Consider the following 19,361-nt stretch of genomic DNA (forward strand, 5'->3'; position numbering starts at 1 on the left):
GTACACACAATCATTTGGTAGGAAATTACATCCATTCAAAACTATAGGTAGATGAAATTTGGGGCTAGGATGCCAGGCCCTGAATTTTTCCAGCTTGGTCACTCTTGGTTCCTTTGATGCATTCCTTTTCCGAAGCTCAGCCATTGGTCCGTAATCTTAGTCATCTCTCTCTCACACGACTCAAAGCTCATTCTCTATCACCCTCATACATTTCCTTATAGCAGAGCTTCCTCTGTGTCCAAATAATTCCCCTTTGACGTTAATAAACTTCCTTTTAGATCAGTGGTTCTCAACCAACGCATTTACAGAATCACCTAAGACAGTGTTTCCCAGCTGTCCTTAGAATCACCAGGGGTTACTTTCAACCATCCTGATGCCCAGGCCAATCCCCAGAACAGTTAAGTCAGGATTTCTCGGGGGTAGGATGCAAGCATCACTATTATTTGAAGGGGATTCCAGTATATGGCCAAGGTTGAGTACCAGTGTCTTAGATCATTCTGTAAATGCATGATTCTCATGAGCACTATCTTGTCTTTTCTGTTTGGGAAGCACTAAAGATTGACCTGATGTGAACCCGGAGTATGACCTTAGATTCAGCCAATCGCAAGAGGCTGAGCTGTGGTTTCAGAGCAGCAGTGAGCATCACCAGCTGAGAGATTATGAAGTCGGGTGGGCGGGTCTGGCTCCGTGCAGGCTGGAATTCTCCCAGGGACAGCAAGAGCAGCATCTTGATGGAAATGACCTCATGACTCCCTACTGGGCCTCTATTGTTGGCCATGGATCAAAACAGGGGGCTGGACAAAGTGACCTCTGAGGATCGTATTTAATGCCTTTCTCCACTTTCAGGGCATGCACTGTGGCTCCTAAGTGCCTTACGTCTCCAACCAGGCCATGTCACTGAAAGCCCCAGCAGCTGGTGGTTACTGAACCCAACCTTTAATATATGCAATTCTTATAAAACTTGGGCAAACTGTCAGTATCCCTTCTGTCTGCTAGGGCTGCTGGAGAGCTGTGTGCTGAATTTGATGTAGATGTGCTTCCGATTTGGGTGAGAACCGAGGCTCTACAGATGCACCTAAAGTAGCTGAGGTCTCCCAGATGCAGACCTTGGGAAGGTCGGTGTTCTCAGGTTTTAAGCACCTCCAGTCACCAGCCCAGAGTCTAAGAAGGTGGACAGATGATTAAGGGGAGATTCTGGGCGAGGGAGCTGAAGAGCTAATGCAGGGTGACAGGGAGTCGTGGGCAGCTGGGGAGAGACAGAGCCTCCCCCCGGCAGCTGCCCGGCCCCCTACCTTGAAGTCAGGAATCTGGTAGCCTCTCCGCAGCGTGATCTGGAATACGTCCATGGAGCTGATGAAAGCCGCGAGCCTCGTCAGACTCTGCTTGCCGCTTCCCCCTATGCTGACCAGCAGAGCGTTTCCCCGCGGGCACTCCAAGATGCGATTGATGTGGCAGCTGAGAGAGGGAAGCAGAGGCACAGGGCTTTGATCAGACTTCCCTCCGTGAGGAGCAGGCGTAATGGTCCGGGTGAGGACTGGAGCCCTCCTTGCAGGCACATCCTGGGCTGAGCTTGGGAAGAGGGAGTTAAATTGTCCCCAAACCTCGCCTCACCTCTTGCCTGAGTGGACTGAGGTCGCCCTGCTCTGCTTTAAGCCAAAGCCTCTGGTGAAGCAGTGGTGGTGGAGGAAGAGCCCAAGGCAGCCAGGCAGGATTGGAGGGCATGTGTGATGGTGACAGGAGGGACCTGGGTTTATAGGTCTAATTATGGCCACAGGATAAGTTCCTAGTAAGACACTTTTCACGACTTTTGATAAATATTGAAAAACTGGCCCCCAGAATGGTGGCATCAATTTCTTCTTAGGTAGAAGTGATCAAAAATTGACTCTATTACACTGGAGGGTGAGAATATGTTAGACTGTGCTAGTCGAATGTGAAAGTTAAGCCAGTGTATTTGGGGATAACATAACCAGTGATGAAGCCGCTGTGGAGGGCTTGTATGTCACTAAATTTATGTAGTGACATTTTATTCCCCTAAATACTCAGAAGGTATTTACTGACTACTTTTAACTCTTTCTGTGATTTTACTTTTTCGTTTATTATTATTTAGTTGTGATACTCTGTCTTGTATCAGACAGGTGTACACTTCTCTTGCTCCCTTATTAAACGATGGTTTCTAGACATCTGAAGAGTGTGTATACTCATCTTGTTTTCTCTGTAGTACTAGCACATTCAAGGCATTGAAGAAATTTCTGTTAAGTGTAAGCAGAACACCCCAGACCTGATACTCAGCATCACATTTGAGGTGAGGTCGGTGCAAGGAATCATCTGCTTTGTGTCTACATGAGATGGTGCCTGGCTACAACGATAAAAGGAGAAAATATGGTGCTAAGATATCCAGGCCCTCTCTTCAGCTTCACAAAAAGAGGGGGAAGGAATGAATTACTGAGGAGAGAGGAGGCATGGGGGAGGGGAAGTCCAGGTAGGTTCTGCGGGCCGCCCAACACCCAGCTCTATCCTGGAAGGCCTGAACTCAGCTTAGCATGGTCCATGCTATTCAATATCTAAATGGAAATGCATCATTAGTGCTGAAGTTTCCAAAGAAGGAATGGTTAAGTCTGCAACTGTCAGCATTGGATTCCAGCTGGGGATTCATTAACAACCTCTGACGAGGGCAAAGGACGCTGCATTTAAATTACAGAATCTAAAAAGAAGATCAATATTCTAAAGGATTCCTGGGCCAGAAAACCAAGGCAGTCTGAGTTAAGGCCATTACTGAGTTTCTGGGAGATTAAAAACAAAAGCTGAAAATGTACCACAGCACAGCTGGAGGAAGCTGGCTTATTGAAGACTAAACACACACACACACACACACACACACACACACACACACACGCACGAGAACCAATAAGATGCACAAAAGAAGGGGCACAAGAGAAATACATCTGAAGTTCCCTTTTTTGTTAATAAACGTGAAGCGATTCTAAGAGAAAAAAGAGGAGTCAGAAAAACACAGGTCGGGATGAAAAAAACAAAGAAAAAGGTAGACGGAGATAATGCAAAAAGCAGGGAGAAAGATCTAGTGTGAAGCTTTCAGAAAAAGTAGAACTAGAATGTGCTGAAATGGTGAAGGAAGTCAGTAGGAGAGCAAATGGTGCTTTTAGGGAAAGAAAACAACAGCGGAAAGATAAAGCTTAACACCATGGACTGCTTAGTAAGTGTGAAGCACTTGTCATGCAGCATCCTCATCATCCTCACTTTCCGGAGGAGGAAACTGAGGCTTGGGGAAGTTGTGTCCTTCGCAAAGCACCACCGCCAATTGGTGGCAGAATGAGGACTTGAACTTGGGCTTGGCCCTTGGGGCTCCTGGGAGAGCGCGTACAGCCTCGTCGGGGCACTCTGTGGAGTGATGCCGACAGCTCAGTCACCTGTGTTTCTCACCGGGCTGTTTGGCATTCCGTTTTCCGGTGTAGGAAGGGAATGCTTCTGCTTTCTCTGAGGGTAGAGGCAACAAAGAGGATGAAGGAGCCCCCGGGAGGGGAGGGAAGGGCAGTGCAAGAAGGAAGTCATGGGACGTTGATATTTTAAAACAAACGTACAGGAAATTATACATCCAGATACATTTTATTCTTCCAAATTGTCCCCCTCAAGGCAGTTCATTATTCCAGTTATTTTGTCATTGCTAATGCAGCTCAGGTTTCTCTTTGGAAACTATCTTCAGAGGCTGGTTAGGAGCCTCAGGAGAAAAACCAGTTTTCATAGTCTTATTTTGTCCTTAAGAACAATATTAGGCAGTTTGATCACCCATGCTGGAAACCACATTGACTGAATCACTTGCTATTCTCCCAAATTACATTTACCCTGAAAAGACAAAGATTTTCTTCAATTCCAAGACTATGACACAGGCTCTGGTAGCTCTTAGAGAGGAGGGAAAATACTCCCTGAAGTTTCACCAGATTAGTGAACAAACACCCTAAAACCCTTATTACTGACCATCTACCATGCACCAGACGCTGTCCAAGGTACTGGGGATTCAGCAGTGAGCAAGAGAGTCTGTGTGTTCAAGGAGCTTACACTGGATTAGGGGAATGTATGAAGCATTGTCGTGTGATGGTCCTGAGCAGACACGCTGCATGAGTGTAGGCTTTGGCTTACCTCTTCCTGGGGTGTGTGTGATGCTGGGCCACTTCCCTCATCTCTCCGGGTATCAGTTCCCTTATTTATAATATAGGGATAATAGTAGACCTGACTTTCTTCAAGGTGTTTGTGAAGCCCAAGAGAATTGATGCAGGCAGAACACTGTGCACCAGCCCGTGGTGAGCTGTGTTCAGTGCGGGTCTCACATGTCAGATCCAATGCTGCCTCGTCGGTGAAGCCTCCCTCACCACCCTATTTACAACTGAACTTACCTCCCAGGACTCTCTATCCCTTTTACCTTTCTGTTTTCCTCTGTATCATTTATCCTATATGATGTGCTAAGAAATTTTACTGAGTACCTGCTATGTTCCAGACACTGTCCTAGGTATTGGGGGTGGATCTAGCAGTGAATAAGACAAAGAACCCTGCACTCATACTAAGACCATCTAACCAATAAACAGGTGTTGGATGGATGGATGGCTGGCTGTAAACAAATTAATAGAGTGATTAATCATGACAATTGTAGCAGGGGAGTCAACTAATATAAGGTAAGGACGCAGCAGTGACAACCGACTTTAGCCAGAGGTTGGTCTGTGGTGACTTTGATAAGAGCTTCTTTGTTCAAGTGGTAAGAAATGGACCAAGGAACAGATGAGAAGCAAGAAAGTATGAAAAGTAAAGGCAACCCTTCTGATGAGTTTTTCTTTGAATAGAAGCCGAGAAACAGGGGTAGGGGGTGAAAGAGATATAAGAGTCAAGGAATAGTTTATTCTTTTTTTGATAAATGATAACATGGCATGTTTGTATGCTGATATGTATGATCCAGAAATGAATGAATTGATGATGGGGAAGAGGGAAGAGAAGGAAAGAGAAAAGAGGAGAGAGGGAATTCCCTGGCAGTCCAGTGGTTAGGACTTGGTGCTTTCACTGCTGAGGGTGTGGGTTCAATCCCTAGTCAGGGAACTAACATCCCACAAGTGGTGAGGCACAGCCCCCCAAAAAAAGAAGAGAGAGAAGAGGGAGGGAAGGATCATGGCAGGAGGGAGTAAAGTCACTGAGAAGGTGACAGGAGATGGGAACCAGGGCACACGTGGAGGGTTTGGCCTCAGGTAGGCACAGGGATGGTTCCTTAGCTGAAATAGTACAGAAGGCAGGACTTGTGGGTGGGATGCAGGTGGGATACAGAGAGGCTGTTCGATTTGATGGCAGGGAGATGAGAGAATTGTCTTCTGGCTGCTTTCATTATCTCAGCAAAATTGTGCTCATTAATTGGGAATAAAGAGAGGGGAGAGATGTTAGAAGGTTGAGAAGAGGAGAGAAACGTGTGATGCAGTCATCACACAAAGGGGAAGACAGCAATCTGCCCAGGGTCATAGAGAAGAGTTTCTAGCAAAGTTGAGGGCCCACTTGAAATCTGTGGCTGAAAATTGCAAAAAAATCAAGTCAACAGGATGATGGTTTTTCTTCAATAATCTCCACATGTTTAGGGGTAGGTGTGGAAAAAGAAGATAGTGAGGTTTAGCTAGAGTAGAGCTTTGTCACATGGATGCAATGACAGGAAAGTTAGGGGAGCTTGTACTGGGTGACGGAGTCTATGGTGATCGAGGAAAGCAAAGACATGGTGGACAGAAGGATAAAGGAGTTTGAGACAGTAGGTGGTTCCATGAAATGAAGTCTTGATGACGTTTGAGAATAGCTGGAATATATTTATTTGCGACAAAATGGATGGACCTTGAGGGCATTATGCTAAGTGAAATAAGACAGAGGACGGTAAATACTGTATTATCTGCCTTACATGTGGAATCTAATAAAACCAAACACACAGGAACAGGTCAGATTTGTGGTTGCTAGAGGTGGGTGGAGGAATTAGGTGAAGGGGTCAAAAAGCACGAACTTCCAGTTATAAGATGAGTAAGTTCTGGAGATGTAATGTACAACACGATGACTGTAATTAACAATACTCTATTGTATAGTTGAGAGTTGATCTGAAAGACTCTCATAACAAGGAAAATAACTACGTGAGGTGATGGTTGTTAGCTAACCTTATGGTGGTGACATTTTGCAATATATACTTAAATCATTATGTTTTACACCTTAAACTTATACAATGTTATATGTCAACTGTATCTCAGTAAAACTGGGAAATAAGTACAGCTGGAATAAAAACTAGAGCAGGTTAGTGGAGGGGTAGGAGAGACAAATGAGTGGGATGTTTGAATTCGAGATTTTGGATGTGGGTTCATTATTGATGACAGAACTTCTAGGGCAGGAACACGTGAGTGAGTGGCTGAGGTGGGAAGGAAGGAACGTCGCTGGAGCTAAGGAGGCCAAGGAACAGAAAGACCAGGTGACACACAGATGCCAGGAATGCAGAAAGGGGTGGCTGAGGAGAGAAAGTGGGCCAAGCACTGAGGTAGGTTGTAAATGAGGGGGAGCAACAGGATGCCACCAGATGACAGTGACAAGGAGGGGTGATGAGTAGGGATGTCCAGGTACTTGTGCTTCAAAAGAACTGGGGTTCATAAAAGATAAAAGGAGAAATGGTTTAAATATGCCACTGGTGTGGGGTGGGGGAGAAGGAGGGTCCGTACCTCTCCCTAGGCTGTGGGGTGCATAGAATGGGGAAGAAAAAAACTGCTTTCCTCAATGCAGGGTTCAGTTAGGTTTCAGTTAGAATTCATCAGTGTGGAAGTTCAGAGAAGTTGAAGATAAAGTGGATTTTGCTGTTGGAGACTCTGGGTAGCAGGGGGCAGGGTGGAGAGATTTTAGAAGGCAGGAGGGGTGGTAAATGCACCTCAGATTGGGGAATATAAAGAGCAGTATAGGATTAGCATCAGTGTGAGTATAAACTATCTGGGAGGCTCGGTGACTACTCTCCCTGGTTCACTTGATAGCAGCAAGACTTAAAAAGATAGTTAATTTTTGAAATATGTGCACTTAAAACCTTCAATCTCACTGGACTAGTATAAGTTGGGAATGCAGGTCCTGAGCTGCTCTGTGCCTTATTTTACGATCTCCCATTTTCCCCTGGTGTCACCATGATCAGGCCCAGGACTGTAAATGGCAGACAAGGAAATAAATCCAGTTCCTCCCAAGTTCATCACGATGCTGCCCCGGCTACAGCCAGTGGCAGAAGCCACAGCTGCTGCTCTACCAGCCGCCATCTTGACCTTCATGGCAGAAGCAGTAGCTGCTTTCCCGGTTTCATCAAAGTGTCCTCAAATGCTCAAATGAGACCCCTGACACTGGGAAGAGGAGACAGCTGAGGAAAGGCACGATGAGAAGCACACTTACACATGGCGCATCGCGTCCTCGAAGAGAACCAGGTCCATCACTGTGTTGACTTTGTTGTGGTTCTCCAGGGCCTCCACCAGAGTCTGGGTCAAAAGTTCCCACGATTGTACAGGCATGTACTTGGGCTCCCTGATACCATTTGCAAAATGGCAATACATGTTCAGGCTTTGGGTCTGTTCCACTGTCTCTTGGAGATCCTGGGATGAGACACAGGGACAGGGACCCTCCTTAGTGACTCTCAGTTCTGGCTCCACACGGAGTGGAGACACCTCATTTGCATTTTCTCTCTGAGCGTGCTCTAAAAATTATCAGTGCTGCTTCCAACACTTCCTTTCTTCTTGAGAAGCCCTTAAAACATGGATGTTTAACATTCATTTACGACATCTGAGAAGTCACAGATGATGTTGGTTATTCCTTGTGGGCTAAGGATGGGACATGGAAGGTGGGAGGTGCCCTTCCCTCATGTACAGTAAGAGCCCTGTCCGAGCAGAGCAGTGGAGGGGACACACGGGTGCATTTCCCTCCGCAGGGGCTCTTTCACCAGGATTGGGTTCCACCAGTCCTTGGCCCAATGGCCTCACCTCTCCCACATCCATTCAGGCAGGTCTTGCTTCCCAACCCATAGCAGTGTCATAGAACATCCTTTTCTATATCCTGTGAGACTGCACACTATAGGTTGCCCTCCCCAACGTTATAGGCTCACCCGAGGGCTTGGTTTCTGAAAAATGTGCCATGAGCTGTCCTTAGGTGACTGATTCGTTTATGGTAACAATGATAATATTAAAACATTGACAGTAGAACCCCCATTTATAAAACATTTTTAAAGATTTGGGCTTATTGTGTGTCAGACCTTGCCCACAGGACAAACCTTAACATGTTTAATAAATACCCAGTAAAATTCAACTGACTTAAAAGGTAGAGGTCTATGTCTCTTCACTACCAGTCTATCCTTTAAGTTTCGAAGAGGCAGCTAATTTTTTTTTTAATTCAGAAAGGAACTATTTACTTATCAAACGCAAATGTTTGAGACTTCAAGAGGTGGAGATTGTAGAGGAAGTAAGTCCAAGAAAGAATAGGTTTGCTAATGAGTAAGTAGGAATTTATGCCAGCATGAAGGATTGTCCCCACCTGCTGTTCTTTTCTAAGGTTCAGAATGGAGGATCCACCTGGGAAGGGAGAAATCAGCATGCTATTCAACAGCAGAGGCATTACCCAGGGCATACATCGTAGGGTTAGCCTTGTGAGCCCAGAGGACAAGATGCATCAAACCTGATGGAGGGAGGGAAAGTGAGGATGACAGTAACATCTACAGGACTGCTGCTTGGTTATAAGAAGAAAGAAGTAGAAAGAGTTAAATATCAAAGAGTTATTATATTTTGAAGGCGGCTTCAGGGCCATAGAAAACCTTTAAGCTATGCTGGCTTTGCTAGATAGTAACAACAAATGTCCAGACATTTGGATAAGATTTAATGTGATGCAGGAGAGCCATTCTTGCTGGTTGAGGAAAACATGTAGGAAAGGGATATGGGAATACATCTACCTAGTTTGAAAATGGGCTAATATACTGGGAAGCAGTCCTGATGGCAGTCAATTTACACTAATGATCTGGCAGAAGAACAACGAAAGTGCAGTTCTGAAAAGCCTGGTCTACAAAGACTCTCTGATGAACAAAACAAGGCTCTGATTTTATGATCACAGCCAGATGTGTAGAAGGAAGAGAGAAAACCAACCCACCCAGTGAATCAAAGATTTCTTAATAGTGATGTTGTATCATATAATGGCCACAAATAAGAGAACTTTAAGCTTTTAACGGTGGAAACAGGACTGTATCAATTCCGTGTTGGAAATTTGGCAACTTTTCTCTTTTTTACTGAAGTATAGTTGAGTTACAGTGTTGTGTTAATTACTGCTGTACAGCAAAGTGATTCAGTTATATATATATATATATATATACACACACACACACACACACACACATTCTTTTTTTTAAATATTCTTTTCCATTATGATTTATCATAGAATAGTGAATATAGTTCTCTGTGCTGTACAGTAGGACCTTGTTGTTTATCCATTCTATATATAACAGTTTGCATCTGCTAATCCCAAACTCCCACTCCATCCCTCCCCCAACCCTCTCCTCCTTGACAAATGCAAGTCTGTTCTCTCTGTCCATGATTCTGTTTCTGTTTCATAGATAGGTTCATTTGTGTCATATTTTAGATTCCACATATAAGTGATATCATATGGTATTTTTTTTTCTCTTTCTGACTGACTTCACTTAATATGATAATCTCTAGTTCCATCCTGTTGCTTCAAGTGGCATTATTTCATTCTTTTTTATGGCTGAGTATCAGCAACTTTTCTTTAATACCAATGCAAAGATTTGGTGTAGCCAGAGTGCTTCAGGTTGGCATTTTAAATGTTGTTGGGGAAGGATGATGGCAGTATTAATTATATCTAGGTCTATGATCAAAAGGATGTGTTCTTAGTAGACAGGCCCACGTAGGAACTTCTGTTTCAAAGACTGCATGTTGTTATTCTAAAGGGCTAGCTCAGACCAACTTAAGAAGGCAGTCAGGGCTCATGCGCAGAGCCAAAAATGAACACACAAACTGGCAAATTCTACGATGCTCACGAAGAGGCAGCTCTGATGTGAGAGTGATGAACGTCAGGCCATTTAAAAAGGATGGCACGAGCGGAGGAACTTAGGGTGTTTGGACTAGTAAAGAGCAGACTGAGATAAGTTACTTAAAATGCTGTCCAAACATTCAAAAGGCTGTCATATAGGTTGGAACAAACTGTATATATCTTCAGAGGTGGACCCAGAATCTTATCAGGAAAAATTATGGAGCTAAACCTAACAAGGTGAGCATAGGGAGAGCGTGGTATATTTAAATACAAGATCTGATTACTCTAAGTTCAAGAGAGGATAGATAAGCAGTATGTGTGGAAAATCTGGTGCTCTGTTCAACAGAAAGCTCACTGTTAGTTGTGGGGTAATTTTGACACTAAGAAATGTCATAAGATCTTAGGCTGTGTTAACGTATACCTGTGCTTCCCTGGGCATATTCTATCAATCATTCATTCTTCAAATTATTAGTAGGTCTTATGTAGGGAAAAGAGTTTTAGGGTCCAATATATTTGGGAAATGATGTATGAATCAGGCTTATTCAAGATTTTCAGGCCCTAATGTGCTGAATGTACTGTGTATTTCCAAGAGAGGGTTATAATATGAAGTACTTTCTCATATATATTGCACAATGGAATACTACTCAGCCATGAAAAAGAATGAAGTAATGTCACTTGCACCAACATGGATGGAACTAGAGATTATCATACTAAGTGAAGTAAGTCAGAAAGAGAAAGACAAATACCATATGGTATCGCTTATATGTGGAATCTAAAATATTACACAAATGAACTTACTTAATGAAACAGAAACAGACTCACAGACATAGGGAACAGACTTGTGGTTGCCAAGGGGGAGGGATGGATTGGGAGTTTGGGATTAGCAGATGCAAACTATTATATATAGGATGGATAAATAGTAAGGTCCTACAGTATAGCACAGAGAACTATGTTCAATATCCTGTGATAAACCATAGTAGAAAAGAATATAAAAAACTGAATCACTTTGCTGTACTGCAAAAATTAACACAACATTGTAAATCAACTATACTTCAATTAAAAAAATTAAAAACAATAAAATGTTATGGGGATAGAAAAAATATGAAGTACTTTCTCAACTTATTTCATCATGGATACCTTCTTTCCAAGGAGTATATTGTGGTACAACTGTTTAGCAAGACACATTTTGGCAAACACAGTTAACAAAAATTATAGTATGTAAGAAGAGGGGAATGATGGTCTTGATTTTGGTCAGACCCCACTTGGGTTGTGTGATGAAAGTCAGACACCATGATTTCAGAGGGGAGAACTGATGGAAGAGTAATAAGGATGATGTCAAATTGCTTTGGGTTTGGAAATAAGTCTTGTCAGAAATGGCTAACAGAACAGAGGCTCTTTGGCCTGGAAAAGCGAAGACCCAGGAAGGACAAGATAAATGGTCTTAAAATATTTGAAGGTTTGTCATGTAGACCTAGGATTAGTAGACAGGGAAATGAATTTCAGATAATTATTTAAATAAATCTCCAGTCTTTAAAGTTGTTCCAAAGGTTCCAAATTTCAAAATCGTTCTAAATTTCCAGCCATCAGCCATTCCAAAGTGGCTGCCTTTGGAAAGACAGGATAGTGTATTTCCAAGGATGCTGGTGCATTGTCTGGGATGACCAATCTGAGCAATGGTACTGAGAAGCATTAATATAGGACGAGGATTGGATCAGATGGTCTGCACAGACCTCACAACACCGAGATTCTATGATTAATTTGTGTCTCTTCTTGCTCCAGCATTTTTCACTTAGGCAAAATAATGACAGATTTTATTTCCTTATCTAATCCTGATCTTCTTCAATTTATGGGCTAGATTTTTATCATTTGGGTGATCACTTGCATAATTATGATTATTTTTCAAATGTAAATATAAATTCACAGGGCAATACTCACATCAAAAATTTTCTTGATCACTTCTGCTTGGATCTTATCAAAAAGATCAAGATCCTTCTCTTCCACCATCTTATCCCGATAAACCCGATTTGATTCGTGCAGATAGAGCTTTACTAGGTCCTGTGTGGATTTTACACATTCCACAGAGGAGAAGAGAATGCCCTTTAAGGAGAATAAACAGCAACAAAAATAACATGAATAGCAATTTAAAACTACAACAGTTACAACTGATAGAAGCCAGTATATGACAGGTACTGAACTAGATGTTTTGCCAGAAAAAGCTCATTTAACCATCCATGATGCTATAAAGTAATTTTTACAAGTCATTTTGTATAATGTGAAGGTTGGGATTCAGAAAGACAGGAGGCATGCCCGATGTCATAAGGTAAGTGGCCTTAGTTCAAAACCACAGTTTTGAAACCAGGTCTCTCTGACCTGAGAGCCTGGAATTTCAGCCACTACTTTCCAAATCACCACAGTGAGAGGCGAGGCTGCTTCTCTGCTGTATTTCTATTCTACAAGTACCACTTTGAAAACTAATCTGGGTGATGATTGCTTATGTAAAATCAGAACGATGACATAGGGCTGGAATGAATATAGCTAACCTTCGCAGGCCAGTAATCCATTTATTCATCTCTAGTAAGTTCTCCTTCTTATACACCTCAGGGATCATTCCAAATATTTACTCTTCTTCTCAAATTTCTGTCACCTCTCTGTTACTATTAGTCAGTGTCCTATCCCTCTTTTTCAAGGAAAAATGGAGACCACTGAGATTAGAGCCTCTCGATGACTCCAGATCCTATAACTTCAAGCTCATCGATGCCGTTTGCCCTCATTGCTTTCTTTCTTGTCTTACAAGAAAAGGGGTCCGGGGCCTCCCTGGTGGCGCAGTGGTTGAGAGTCCGCCTGCCGATGCAGGGGATGCGGGTTTGTGCCCCGGTCTGGGAGGATCCCATATGCCGCGGAGCGGCTGGGCCCGTGAGCCATGGCTGCTGAGCCTGTGCATCCGGAGCCTGTGCTCCGCAACGGGAGAGGCCACAACAGTGAGAGGCCCGCGTACCACAAAAAAAAAAAAAAAAAAAAAAAAAAAAGAAAAGGGGTCCTTTAATTGTTCCTCATTACGGACAGAATAATGCTCAGATTCATCCGCGTGGCATAAAGATCTAGACATAATAAGACTACCAATCTGCTTCCTCATCACACTTACCATCACTTCCCATAAAATCTAGATTTCAGTTTCACCAACTGCAAATTATTTTCTAACCCTGAATACTTTTGTGCCTCCATGCCTTCTGCTGTACTTCCTTGGCTCGTCTTTCAAGATCTAGCTCCACTGCTCTCTGCTGAAGTATTCCAGGGTATCTCCTCTCCTGTCCAACAACATACCTCTGATGTGCCCCACATAACTCTTTATATATAAATCTCTATTAATATAGAAGAATTATAAGTTTCTAAAATTATTTTTCTTTGTACAGGTTTGCTTCTTCCAGGTCATGTTGAGTGCCTCTAAATTTTGGAAATAAAGCAATATACTTCCAAATACCCATGGGTTAAAGAAGGAATCATAGGGAAAATTAAGAAATATTATGAAATGAATGAAAAAAAATATAACACATAAAAGCCTGTATGATGCAGTGAATGGTATAATTAGAGATAACTTTATAGCCTTAAGATAAACATTTCAGAAGAGGTGAAAGGCTGACAATTAATGATCTAAGTAGCCATGTCAAGAAGTTAGAAAAACAAGAATAAACTTACCCCAATCCCAGAGTAAGTAGGAAGAAAGAGATTATAAAGAAAAGAGCAAATTTTAATAATATAAAAAACATATCAAATAGAGATAACCAATAAAGTCAAACACATAATATTGGTATACTTTTCTTTTCTTTTTCCATTTCTTTTGAAAAGACTAGCACAATTGATAACTCCCTGATAGGGCTGATAGAAGATAGAAAGAGAAAAACAGAAAAGACACACATAGCCAGAACAAAAAAGAGAACATATGTCAGATAAAACAGATACTTAAAAGATAACAACAGGATACTATAAACAATTTTGTGCCAATAAATTAGAAATTGATGACACTGACATCTTACCACAACTGATACATAAAGAAATAGAAAATGTGAATTGTCTAATATGTATTAAAGTAATTGAATTTATAATCTAGTCTTTCACAAAGAAAACTTCAGATGGTTTTATCATTAAATTCTTCTGACATTTAAGAAAGGCACAATACAGTGTTTTAAAAAATCTTCCAGAGAGTAGAAAAAGAGGAAACGTTTCCCAATGCATTTTTTATGAGGACTTCATAACCTTAGAATACTAGAAGAAAGAGAAATTATAGGAAAATCTTATTAATATAGGTGCAAGTGTTATATAGAAAAAACAGTGAATGAAATCCAGAAAATAAAATAAGTTCACCATGTAACAACTAAGTTGGGTTGATTATAGGAATGCAAGGTTGATTTAACATTCAAAAATAATCTATGTAATTTATCCCATTACCAGAAAAAATGGAGAAAAAAATGGATATAATTATTTCAACAGATATAGAAAAATCATTTAAGTTTCAACAAATACTCACGATAAAAAAAAAAAACTCTTGGTAAACTATAAACAGAAAGAAATTTTCTTAAACTGGTAAAGAGCATACACAAAAATCTATAGTAAGCATCACACTTAATGGACAACTATTAAAAGCTTTCCCCTAAAATTAGGAACGCTGCAAAATGCCACTCTCACTACTTCTCTTCCTTGTAGTGGCAGCTGTAGCCAGCACAGTAAGAAAAAGAAATTAGAAGATTTAAGGGTTGGAAAGAAAGAAGTTGTTACTATGATTCATTTTTACCAGTGACATGATTGTATATATAAGTACAAACATAATATTGAACAAAGACACAAAAGGATATTTACCATATGATTCCATTTATATAAAGTCCCCAAATAGGCCAAAATAACTTATGGTGTTAGAAGTCCAGACAGTAATTAGCTCTGGAAGGAGGAGAAAAGAGTGAATGGAAGAAAGAAAAAGGAGGAGTTCCATGGATGCTGGGAATGTTGTACTTCTTGATCTGAGTTGTGGTTACATAGCTGTGATGACTTTGTGTCAACCAAGCTCTATGCTTATGGCCTGTGTGCTTTTCTACTTGGATGCTATACTTTAATAAAAGTTTATTTTAGAAAAGGAGAGAAATCTCATTAGGTCCCTTTGGGCCCACCCACACATACATCTCGGCCCGTCTCCTTCCCGGGTCTCCTAGGTACCAGCCCTGTGCGAGGTACAGACGGCGGGAAGAAGCCCCGCCGGGAATGCTGACTCCGGGACTGGGTTTTACAGTGAGGGGTGCCATCAGCTGATGTGTATAAGCCCTGTTACAGCTGAACACTCAGGCTGACTGACAATTAAGGGCTGAGTCGACGAGAGCACGTCAAGAGCAAACTTTGCACCGTCTTAGACAGTTTTGTGTAGCACTGAGATGGGAACGGTTAATGATTTCTGCTACTCAGGGCACTATCAAATTCTGTCCTGATGACTGAATTCTGGACAGAGTCCGTGAAGTGCAGAGGAGGTCTGAATGATTGAGGCTTGGATCAAGCTGGATGGAGGAAAACAGCGTGTTCTCCAGGCAGCGCCTGTCTCCCCGGGGACAACACCTTCCCTTCTGCTCTTCTGTCAGGACTTCTTCAGACAAGCAGGCCGGAGGGGGCGGGAGGGGGATGTTGTAGCCAAGCTGTGGCCTTGAAACTCGGCTCTGGAGGAGGAGGGTGAGGAGGGGCGGCGCTGAAGGGAGGCGGGGGCTCCAGTAGCGATGCACTTTCCCCCATCCGGGGCAGGGGGCTGACAGCTGGCAGGCTGCAGGGAGGTCAGGCTGGGACACAGAGCTCAGTGGTGCCACTCAGGCTGCCTGAGTCCAGAAAAGAAACAGACTTAGCCTCCCATGCCAATATCTCCCCTCACTGGTTCCTCCTTGACTTTGCACGGTTGCCACCAAAACCGGCTGGACTAGAACCCTCCTTCCTGAGGAAGTGTTTGCCGCCCCAAATTCCCAGCACAGTGGAGCTGAGCCCGCCTAGTTTTTGGATCTGAGGCTTCTGTTTACCAGTTACGCTGAACATACTGAAGCTACTTGATTTGTCTGTAGCACGGTTTTGTCATTTCTAAATTGGAAATGATCAGTATGCTACTTGATATGGTTATTGTGAGGATTAAATTATTAGCTAATAGATGCAAGGGTGTAGGACTGGCTCAATAAATGCCAGCTTTATTACAGACTGAAGGCGGACTTTTTACAAGGATCCCCTCTGTTCTCAAATTCCCTCCCCCGTCTCACTGCTCGCGACCTCTCCACGTCACTATCCGCTTCCACCTACTTGTTAGTCCATTAACACGGTGTGTACTTTTCTACCTCCACGGCCATTCCTGCCGTCATCTACCAGCTGGCAACTTCTCCGAGCCTCTGTTAAATTGGGATAATCACGTGTATCCCAAAGGGTTGTCGTGAGAATGAATCTCAGGTCACACAGGTGACAAGGTGCTGTTCAGGCAGGAGCTGGGCTGGCGCTTCATGTGAGGGAGACTGAATGCCTCTTTCTCCTTTAGTTCTGCCACTACGGGCAGCGTGAATTTGATCAAATGGCTCAACTCCTTTTTGCTCATCTGGAAGATGCACATGGGGACGCCCCCAGCTCATCCTGTCGCAGTGAGATTTCAGAGACGGCGTGTGTGATAAAAAAAAAAAAAAAGAAGTCTTTCTCAATTAATACTCAGTAAACAGGAGATAAGGGTGGGAATGCACAAACTTTGCCACCATCCAGGTCTGAGGGCCACGGAGCTGTGGGTTTTACAGGCTTGGAGCTGAGTCTTTCTTGCTGCCTTAACTGTCTTATTCTGTTCTCCTCATAGAAAGAACGGGTGAGAAGGACAGAATGGCGTGGTGGAAAGGGGTTCTGGCCAGGGGCCTGAAAGGCCTAGGTTCTATTCTGGCTCCTCCCCTGGCTGGCTGTGTAAGCTCTGTGGGGGGGTTTCCTCATTTGTAGCTGAGTTAACGCTTGGGAGGCACGTGACCCAGGAACGCTGTCCTGAGCCAGCTTACAGGAGCTCTCGGAGACTCAACCCAGCTGTGGAGCTGTGGTCCACCCTCCAGGTAAGTTTTTTGGGAGCATCACTCTTGGATCTTTGAACTAATAGTTAGTGGGTTTCTGCTTCTTTTGACCATGGAACCTGCAGGCTCTGGACCTTTGCTAGTCTGAGGTTCCCCAGAGTCCTACCTGCACAGGTAGTGTAATTAACCCCAAACACATGTGCTCCCCATGGAGGGTCATGCCTCACCCCCTGATCATGCTGATATTTCCCTACAGATGTGGCCTCTGCTTGGGATAAAAGGCACCTTCCCTCAATAGTGGCTCAGAACTATCCTGGAGGGGGGGGGTCTCTCTGAAAAGCAGTTTCTGCAGATTCTCATCCAGGATGGGAGGGTTGTGGACCCATCACAAGAGGATGCGGTACCTGGCCAAGGGGAAGAGGGGGCCGGGTTTGCTGCATTGCCCTCTGGAGGTTTTGATAGTGAAGGGGCAAGCAACTGGAAGCACCAGGCAGACACAGGCCACCACTATTCAGATGAGCAGCTGGAAGGACCTGAAATGGCTTTGACCTGGAAAATAACCTGGAATTTTTAGGACTGACGCATCCCAGTGGCTGGCGGATGGTGTCTTCAGAATAGTATGACATGGCTTCTTTAGGAAGCAGAGCTATCTTGCATGGTTTAGGGGATGTTATTTTTCATCCCAAGAATGATGGGTGTACCACCAGGGCCTGCAAAATAGTTTTCTCGCTTTCTTCTGTGTCACTTTCTTTTCTAGGCATGTTGGAACCATTAGATGACATTATCTCCAAAATGCTGAGCCTTCTCCAGCCCGAAGGAACCAACTCAGAAATAACTACACTCTGCTTACCAAGAATTAAGCTAATGGGCAAAGAGAATTCTATTATGTTGAACAGACCCTCACGGACCCCACAGCACTGTTTACTTGTACATTCGTCACTCCGTATGAACTGTGCCTTTGCCTGAGAGTTTGGCAAAGAATGGAGGGGACAGGATCATGGCTAAGCCTCCTAGTGTGTCTTGGAGCCGATGGACTCACCTGGAAAATGTTGGCCAAGTCCCTGAGGTTGAAGATGTAATGGAATCTGATTGCTGTGGGGAGGAACGTGGTGGCGATCTTCTGGTGGAAGGTAATGGCCAGACGGATCAGCTGGGGGACGCATTTCTGCAGTGGTGCCGGGAAGTTCCCAAGCTTCAGATGCTGAGTCAGGATGGTGCAGTAGATGGAGGACAGGGCGTCTGCTCCCGGGAAGGAGAGGGCGAACACGCTGAAGTGACGCTGGATAGGGGAGCAGAGGCATGTGGAGGAGGCCACGAGTTAGACATCCGTGGTCACAGGACAGAAATCACCTCTTCAGGATTTGGATAAGATGGTGAAGAATTCTTAGAAGGGCTTTGAATTCTACATTCTGGCCACATTTCTCACATTAAACCCAAACTTAGGTTGAACCTAAAATGATTAATGGGTTTTGGACCTCTGGTCAAAGACATCAGCATGGTGTAGCAGGAAGGGAATGGAACTTGGACTCTGGGAATCTGAGTCCAAATCTGAATGTGATTCTGAGAATGCACATGACCTTGGGAGGGTCATTCACCTATCTGAAGTTCTCTCAACCTGAAGACCAAGTTGAATTAGATGAACCCTGATTCCTTCTGGCTCAAAAAGCTTCAGAACTCTGGGTCTAGGGGTTTTTCTGTCTCCCTGGAAATGCGAATCAGCATCCTGTATGATTTACCACTTGAAGAGGCTGGACAGGGGAGGGGCCAATTATCACACACAGTCCAGTGACATCAGCCTGGAAGGTGGTGTTTAGAACCCCGGGGTCACAGTTCCTCCTGTACCTGAAGCCGTGGGTTGATGGTGAAGCTGCCCACAGTGGGGTTCATACAGGAAATGTACTGGACATTCATGACCTCCTTTAGGGACAGTTTGTTTCGATCATACCTGGAACAGTCAGAAACCATGGACGAGAGTTGAGTGAGGGCAGAAGCAGGTAAGTGTGCTGTCAAGGTGAGCTGGGATGTGCCTGATCATTCATGTGTTTGGGGGGTAAAAAACAGTCTAGATACATTGGTAGAAACTGAGAAGAGACAAGAGCTTAGGACAAATTGCTAAGGGATACGACATCTATGGAAGTAGCGCCGGAAGAAGAGACCACAAAGATGGTCAAAGAGGTAGGAGGAAATCAAGGGTGTGTAGTATCCAGGAAGCAAAGGAAGCCAGTATTTCCAACAGGACAGAGCAGTCAACCACATCAAGTGCTG

The 19,361-nt window shown here is 43.7% G+C and overlaps 1 protein-coding gene across 1 annotated transcript in view; it reads right to left on the reverse strand.

Annotated features, from left to right (window-relative positions):
- The window catches only part of DNAH9 (dynein axonemal heavy chain 9), a gene marked incomplete at both ends in the record, with an annotated part of 297,919 nt that overhangs the window by 110,043 nt on the left and 168,515 nt on the right, over nucleotides 1–19,361 (reverse strand). The window contains 5 exon segments of the mRNA XM_079725653.1: nucleotides 1,293–1,455; nucleotides 7,429–7,625; nucleotides 11,992–12,153; nucleotides 18,136–18,375; nucleotides 18,939–19,041. Coding sequence (XP_079581779.1) covers nucleotides 1,293–1,455; nucleotides 7,429–7,625; nucleotides 11,992–12,153; nucleotides 18,136–18,375; nucleotides 18,939–19,041 — 865 coding nt within the window.

The sequence above is a fragment of the Hyperoodon ampullatus genome, assembly GCF_949752795.1.
Source record: "Hyperoodon ampullatus genome assembly, chromosome: 19".
NCBI lineage: Eukaryota > Metazoa > Chordata > Mammalia > Artiodactyla > Ziphiidae > Hyperoodon > Hyperoodon ampullatus.